General features: G+C 40.1%; 1 protein-coding gene across 3 annotated transcripts in view; it reads left to right on the forward strand.

Moving 5' to 3' along the window:
* Window positions 1–8,326, forward strand: part of UPP2 (uridine phosphorylase 2) — a 29,935-nt gene extending 21,609 nt beyond the window's left edge. For all 3 annotated transcript variants that reach the window (XM_081929933.1, XM_081929934.1, XM_081929935.1), the window contains 3 exons: window positions 142–351; window positions 4,428–4,574; window positions 7,088–8,326. In XM_081929933.1, coding sequence (XP_081786059.1) covers window positions 142–351; window positions 4,428–4,574; window positions 7,088–7,257 — 527 coding nt within the window. In that variant the 3' untranslated portion in view covers window positions 7,258–8,326. The remainder of the gene's footprint in view (window positions 1–141; window positions 352–4,427; window positions 4,575–7,087) is intronic.
* Window positions 8,327–8,779: the final 453 nt, after the last annotated feature.

Here is an 8,779-nt window from a genome sequence, read left to right on the forward strand (position 1 = left end):
CAGTCTATTTCTTGCATAAACTTAGCTGACTAGCCAGATGTTTTGTTATGTTCATGATCACCGAGATCAAGCTTCCTATAATGTATAATTGTGGGGTCATTTAATGCAGTCTTTTAACTTTATCCCCATTTCTGTTTTCAGGGATTGAGCCTGGCTCTGTTGTAATAACAGACACGGCTGTTGATTCATTTTTTAAGCCGCAGTTTGAGCAGGTGATATTGGACAATGTGGTAACGCGAAGCACGGAACTTGATCGAGACCTTGCTGAGGAACTACTTGAATGCAGCAGACAGATTAAGGATTTCCCATCCCTCATTGGCCATACAATGTGCACTGATGATTTTTATGAGGGTGAGTGGGAACTGCTTTATATACTTAATGATTCATTCTTTTAATCCCAAACTTAAAAGTGGGAGGTTAGGATATGAAAACATTATAAAGGTCATGACACGGCTTTGCCAGGTTTCGTCTAGTGCTGTCTACGGGCTTATGGTTACTTTTATCCTTGTGTCTTTTAGATAACTTAAAGAGCAACTCTATACATGCGTACTCAGAAGTAAGTACCATTGCACCCAATGGGACTTACTTCTAGGATAAGATAAGAGCCTTAAATGTTGTAGAACAAACAGAAATGAACAACAGTGCAGTCTTAAAAACATTTAGGACAGAAGCAATTTCCATTGAATTCAACAGTTAGGCTTACTCCTGTGTAAGTGTGCATGGGATTGCTTCCACTGACTGTACAGTGGTACCTCAGGTTACATTCGCTTCAGGTTACATACACTTCAGGTTACAGACTCTGCTCACCCAGAAATAGTGCTTCAGGTTAAGAACTTTGCTTCAGGATGAGAACAGAAATCGGGCTCCGGCGGCGCGGCAGCAGCAGGAAGCCCCATTAGCTAAAGTGGTGCTTTAGGTTAAGAACAGTTTCAGGTTAAGAACAGACCTCCGGAACGAATTAAGTACTTAACCTGAGGTACCTCTGTAATCCTATGTACACTTACCTGAGAATAAGCTTCACTGAACACACTTGGACTTATAGGGCAATTCTATGCATGTTTATGCAGAACTAACTTTCTTTACCTACTTTCCTTACCCACTAGAATAAACTGTAGTAATTTTTCCTTAATTTTTACCTTTGAAAACATTTGAGAGGAGCATTCTGCCTCTCCTGTTTTTACAGAATATTTCTTGAAAGAATTGTTTTGAAGGGAAATGAGGCAACAGTTATCTTTAATTCTTCTATGGTTACTTATTATTTTAGATGTGTCATAATGTGGTGAAATCAAATTCAACTACGAACATTTATCAGATAAATGAATACTGATTTTTTCAACATATCTGGAGGTAGTGCCCACAGACTGTATATTTTTTGGTTCCTACATATAATATGGAGTCTCATCTGCAAGTGAAAAGAGATCTAAAGGGAAAGTATTACATAGTTGTTAAAAGGAGTTTAAGGTGGCGTACATGGCTCTCTCCATCCTCACTTAATCTTCATTAACAACCCTGTGAGATAGGTTAGGCTGAGAGGCAGGGACTGGCCCAAGGTCACCCAGCGGGCTTTATGGATGAATGGAAAATTGAATTCCGGTCTCCCAATTCGTAGACTGACACTCTGACCGCTACACCACAGTGGGTCTAAAGTGCCAAGCATATTAGAACCAAGTTTTTAAGTTTTCAGTAATGTAATATACTTTCCAAATAATAGCCTGGTTCTCATTTCACATTGAACCATGGTCCACTTGCTGCCCACCATGGACAAAATAAGCCAGAGTCTGGCTTGTTGAGTCATCCAAACCTGGCCTTGTTTGCTTTGCCCCAAGCAACCCAACAAGCAATAACCAAGGTCTGTTCTTGGCTCGTCGTTCATAGTTAGTTTGGGGAAAACAGCAAGCCAACCCCCTTAAAGAAAATCAGCTGAGGCCTTTCAGCATGTGTCTCCCCATCATCAGGGGTGATGTGCTGATATCCATATAGCAGAGGTTTTTTCGGCTGTGGCCTCCCAAAGGAAGCTCACCTGACAATGACACTCGCCATCCCCCTGTAGACACCGGGGGGGGGGACCCTCTGTTTTTTTATATGGTAAAGTTTTTGGCTGCTGCTGCTACTGTTTTTCCTGCTGTTTTACATTGTGGTTTTCTCATAATGTATTCTTTTTTCTTAATCTTTCTTTTTTAAAATCTCTCTCTCACCACACACACACCATGACAGTGAATCCAACTTCCCATTTCTTCCTGAGAAAAATCTAAGGTTCCCTTGATAACAATTGCCCATCCATCCCTCATCCTCAACAACTTGTACAAATTCATTGTCATTCTGTAAGAAACGACCATATCGTATTAAACAGTTAAAGTAAAATAGTCCCTTGTCAATAATCATAACATCATGTTAGCAGCTGGATTACACTCTAGTTACTTCCTGTGACAGGATTATAGCTTCCAAAATTACTTTACAGAAGAAAAATGTCAAGAAGTGTGGCATTTATGTAAATAACCATTAGCGCCTCTGTGCTACCTTAGAACCTTTTCTTTGGAGGCAATTAAATGCTGTTTGCAAAGTGGATGAAACAGAATAAATGGAGAATTAATAATCTGAGGCCTATTTATAAACTGTTGGATCTGTTTGCAAGCACAGCCATCTGTGGTTTTGCTCAAGGCCACATTTTATCAAAGCCATTTCAGAGGATTAATGCAGAAATGAAAACACAATGAAATGGTTTGCCCAGGTTTAGTACAAGATGAAGGTATGTGCTTGGCATATTCAAAAATATTACTTACAATTAAAATAAGCACAGCTTATTATGCTTCTCATTAACAAGAAGCCTAACTAGGTAGTGTGCTGTTGGTGGGATCGCCAATCACAGAGTCTGTTATAAACATTAAATGGCAGGTGGAGGGGGGAACATTATTGTTGGTGGCACCAGAAGGGAGGCTTGTGTGAAAAATCACCTGCCCCACATAGAAATTAGCAATTGGGGGGGGGGGCAGAATCTCCCATAACATGGCTGCTAAGAAAGCCACTACTGCAATGTGTAGCCAGGCCCTCAGATTCCATCTTCTACTTAAAACAATAATTGGCAATGCAATCTTATGGATAGCTACACAGAACTAAGACTCTAAAATGTGTAGAGTACAAATGAGGCAATTGTCATGCTATTACAATACTTCCACTTGACCCTACTGGCCATGCTGGCTGGTTCTGACAGGAGCTGAGGTCCAAAAACATCTGGAGGGCCACAGATTCCAAATTCCTCACATATAGGAACAAAGGAGAATGAGATGCCTTGCACTATACTTCATTTTTATGAAGAACTAAGATTTGGTGGCACTAATTAAAGAAGCTACTTCCCAGAACATTAAATTTTCCATACATATGTAAACATTTTATACTATTTGAGCTTAAAACTTTGCATTTCAATGCAGATGTTCCCACCTTCCCTACACCATAGCTTGGTGTTGTATTTTCCTCACTATAGGATTAAAAAGGAGCAGGAGATTGAGGGCATATAATGCAAGGGCACGCAGTGCACCACCTCCTGGCTCAATAAGTATGAAAATACGTGCTGTTCCAGTTAGGAACGTTAAAAGTCATGCTGGCGAACATTACCAAATTAAACCACCTGCTAGCCGTACATACTAGCTAAGTGGCACATACCTCTCAGATCAGGTGGGTGGCTATACAACCACCCAATTTCTGCCTCCCCCACCCGTGAAATGTCAGCCAATAAATACTTCACGGCCTTAAAGCAGAACAGTGGTAAAACAAATAGAGATTGTGTTTTGTGGGCTCCCCAGCATTCTGCTTCCTCGTGTCTGAGATTCTTGCAGCAGAAAGTTCAAATTTGCCACTATGGGTTGCATCCAACACTGCGCAAACAAGCTCCACTCAGACAGCGGGACTTCCCCTTCTCTCCCTGCATGCCTCTAAAATTTGCTCTGGAGGGTCCCCATCCCTCTGGTGTAGGTTTTGAGGGTGTCCAGGGGAGAGGAGAGGGAAGCTCCAGTTCACAAGCGGAAGTCTGTTGCATCAGTGGAACAACAGCGTTGGATACGCTATTGTCTTCTAGTGTACCGGTGCTACTGTTGTTTCATTACTGTTTTGTGCTGCTTTCCTCTGCACGGGATAACAGAGTGCATTATCCTTAATTTATTGAATCTTCGCCATAGTAATACAATGTTTTCAGACTCCGCATTTTTATATGCCTCTTTTGCGCTGTTTTGTTGGAATGTAAAAAAATACATGGCAGATAAGGTATTAATATTTGAACGTGCATGCTATTAAAATAAAAAATTCCTGAGGTTTTCGTTTAAGCAGAACGTTGGCAAATTGGGTTTTCTGAAGAAAGCATTCTTTGAGACTGCAAGTCAACTCTGCCAACACATGGAAGTATAAAATACTTACATTTCCTTTTCTTTCCTTCTAAGGTCAGGGACGATTAGATGGAGCGTTGTGTTCCTTCTCCCGTGAAAAAAAGCTGGAGTACTTAAAAAGAGCTTACAATGCTGGAGTTAGAAACATCGAAATGGAGTCTACTGTATTTGCTGCTATGTGTAGGCTTTGTGGCCTTAAAGGTAAGACAGAGAGTAGATCTGGCTTTAAATTTGTTTCCCTCCTTTGCTGATGCTTCCTCCTTGCAACCCTCTTCTCTGAGAAGCACGAAGCGCTTTCCACTGCACTGTGACTGTCCACCATCTTTAGCTAAGTGAATAATTAAGGCCCTGTCTTCACTGACACAGTATACTTGTGTCTGATTGAGGGATGGAAGCATCGGCCATTTTGAGTTCTTTCCCTTTCTCATTTTCTAATCTTAAATTCAGTTCTCCACATTTTGCACCAATTTGCAATTAAAAAAAAAAATCCTCAAGAAAATTCACCAGCATAATAAACACATTTTTGTGTATGCAGTTTTGGCTGACATACACATTTTTCCTACATAGAAAGCATTGTTTAATGTTATTTTCACTAATATCTTCCTTATCATTCATCCTCCCCAATAATATACAAACCATTTGTAAACATTTTATAGAGAACTGCATCACAGAACTTGGAATAACAGGATGGCTGTGTTTCTGTGTGCATATTATTTCAGAAAACACAAATTTGATAGATTTGACTTGGAATGTGTACTAAAGTGAATTTCTTTGCCATACGACATCTGAATGATACCGTTTCTTACTGAAAATGGAGGTTCATATGACTGAATGCTCCTTCTCTTCCCCCCTCAAAAAATTATCTGTACACAAAATCACAAAAAATTGTTCCTATTTTATTGTCAGGGAGAAAATTAGGCTAGAATTGCTTCCCTCAAGCTCTTAGCACCCTCAGGCAGCTGTTGAGACCTCCGTTCAAATAAGCAGCTGCATCACAGCAACAGAACTCATAAATCCTCTTCCCTTTTCTGGAATCTGATCCATAGACCCAAGGACTAATACAACCCAAATACTGAGAATTTATTCAAAACCATCATTTCCCCAAAGGGAAAGTCTGGTCCTGGCTATTCAGATTTTATAAATCGATTATATGAGATTGATTGGGGTGCATTGTACCCAAGGGGGAGTGGATTAATGATGTTAGAAAAACCAAAACATTTCAAGCCAGCTTGTGAAAATTTTCTAAGACTTTCATGTCAGTGTGTGTGTGTGTGTTGTTTCATTTTATAGTGGCTGCAAAGGTCACTGAGTTCCTGCTGACATTCTGGGGGTTGCATTCACTGTTTTTATTCAAGCTATTTTTAAAAGCTGAAGATATAAAGATCCACTGGTCAGAGCTTACATTTGAACTACTAACAAGAGCATTTCAGGAAGAATTTCTTTGTGCTATGCATTCACTTCCATACCTCTCTTGGAGGCATAACCCTTGTTGGATTTTTATTATGGGGTTTTCTTATGTGTCTGTATTAGGGCAACTGAGGAAAATAGGTTTATAATCGTTTACAGGTCACATTGATGACCTCTACCAATTATAACTGAACTGCAGCTATGAAGGCTGCCAGTTTCTTTAAGAGTAGTGGCATGGTAAGGAATGCCAAATAAGGGTGCAGTTTTTGTATTACAGTCAATAGCTAGGGTGGCAATGTGTGCAACTTTTCAGAGGACCATCTTCTATTTGAAGGATTAAATTTAAAGATGAACAGCAATAAGAAGGGAGAGCAGGGACCTTGGTGCTACCCGTCATCAGTTAGCAAACATGGACTGCAGAACAGTATTTTTTTTTTTTAAATTAGCTCTAAATTTCCATTGATGATGTAAATCAGCATATGCAAATCTGTCTTTTTTTAAAAGATGCACCCCCTCCCCCTCTACTGATTTTCCACAGTACCTCCCCTCACCAAGAAAAACAGCACCTTATGGGAGCAACTTTTACCTACCCTCACTGATTTATTTCAGTGTGCTTAAGAACTGGAAGGTCCAATCTCAGAGAGAGAGATGAATGCTCCATCAATAACTAAGTTTGCCCTGAAGATTTTTTTTAAAAAATCATTTGACAATGTTTGAAAAGCCCAAATGGTTAAACCCTCTTTCCTGTTGGTCCTCCACTCATTTTCCTAGAAGTAAAAAAAAAATGCCTTATGCTTGGGAAGGGGTTAACGGGCACCGGAAAGCCCCTTTCACACATGAGAGGATCTCATGGTTTCTGCAAGGAAATATAGTCAGCTGAGAAATGATGCTCTGAACAGCATTTGCAGTGCATGGGCACAGAAAGGATTTGGGGGGGAGGCCTTTTGTTAAAGAGTGGCAGAACCTCAGTCAGCTATGTATTTTTATTGAGGGGCAGTTGCCCCTCTCTGCCCCCCCCCCCCCGGCGATGCCCATGGCCACATGGAGCCACTTGTCTGTTAAAGAGACCTTTGTTGCCAACTGTTACCCGCTCCCCCTTTCTCAAGTTAAAGCTTTTCCTTTTCCTTCTGGGAGATGTAGGGAGGCTAGTAGCAAAGACAGGTTGATTGTAAATAAAGGGGCTGCAAACAAATAAAATTAGATTCCAGTCACCATCTCTGAGAAGATTGCGTTTGGTCTATGTATCTGATATAAAAAAACAAGCCTGAACCTCTTGTTTTCCCTTCTCCTGTTCACTTGGCTTCTAGCTGCAGTCGTCTGTGTGACTCTGCTTAATCGGCTTGAAGGAGACCAAATCACAGCACCTCACGAAGTTCTTCTGGATTACCAGCAACGACCTCAGCAGCTGATTTCATTGTTCATCAGAAAATGCCTTGGATTATGGAACCCTAATGGATTATCAGAAGATGTCATCTAGAACAGATGCGAAATTGGATATTCACACACACACACACACACACACACACACACACACAAATTGTCTTTTAAGTCTCAACGTCTAGACCAGCCTGCTGCCCTCCATATATTGTTGAACTACAACTCCCATCATTCCTTGGCCAAGCTGGCTGGAACTGATAGGAGTCCAAGAATATTTGGAGGGCCACAAGTAAGTCTTCTCTGCTATAATCTACTGACAAGCCTTCAATCCAAAAGTCATCAGGAAGTTCCTTTTCATTGCACAAATATTTGAACAGAGCTCTCTCATGCCATGCATCTGGCAATGCTTTGCCCATGGGTGTCAGCTAAAGCAGCCAGTGAAAGGTATCTTTAGTTATCATTAAGGGCTGTTTATAATAGCGAGCCAAGCTAACTCTTGTACCTCAGAGATTACTTCCCAGTTGGCTCAAAAGCGAATCTACTGCTCTTTGCATGTTACTGTTGTTCAGCACACCTGTGAAGAAAGGCTAGATTATTATCCTACAACACAGTGGGGTAACATTTCATTTTAGACATCTGTCAGAAATTGATCAAACAGCCTGGAAATGTTTAGACAGAACATGTCAATGTATAGCAGCTCCACAGCAGCACATAAAAATGTTCCTGGTTGATTATACTGTGATCCTAGCTGAATATGTAACACTTTAATGTTGATTTCTACCCGAGCGTTTCAGTAAATACCAGGTGATGAGCTCCATGATAACAGAGGAACCCAAAAAATGGAAGGGAAAGCAGGCATTACATTACAAATTCAGAAAATATGATCAGAAATTACTACCGACAAGTACTGTATTCATATTTGCTTGCTTATCTGAGGAATTGTCTTCTTTTTCTAAATGTAAAAAGTGTACCTTGTGCCGGCTTAGGAGTCCAATTCTTTCCATAACCTATTTGCTTTTTAAACTGCTGTGTGCAATTGCATTTGAGATTGTGCTGCTTTGTAATAAGCTTAAGTTATTTATATACTTCATTGTTTAATATATCACATTACATCTGTTTAACACTTCTGCAAAATTGGTTAATAAAGACTTTAAAAGAGAATGAGGAAAGACTGTTGGGGGTGGGGAGTGATCATTTATCTAATAAATATTCATGAAATCTTTAATATAGTATGTTTTAAAAGACAGAGGGGGGCACGGAATCATATTACGGCACTTGCAAAAAAGATGTTTAGTATATTCTAGAGTTTTATTCTCTCCCTTATTTTAATCTCCTTTGTTGGACTAGCAGTAACAAGACTCAGGTTCAAATCCTCAATTGTTGGACTCTTGGAGAAAGTGGATTTGTTGTGCAAAAGCACCACATCAATTTCTATTGTGTAACCTGAATTTGTTGGTATGTGGTTGAATCTCACCCGAAAATAGCAACAGTCTGGAACCACCAGCAAAACAAGTTTCTAACTACACATATAGGTTTAATAGCTTTGGTGAAACAGGAGTCCAAATTTTTCATGACATCTCTTTTATCAAGTTGCACCCTGAAGACACTGCTTCCTATGAATC

This window comes from Podarcis melisellensis, assembly GCF_964234715.1.
Source record: "Podarcis melisellensis genome assembly, chromosome: 1".
NCBI classification, from domain to species: Eukaryota; Metazoa; Chordata; class Lepidosauria; order Squamata; family Lacertidae; genus Podarcis; species Podarcis melisellensis.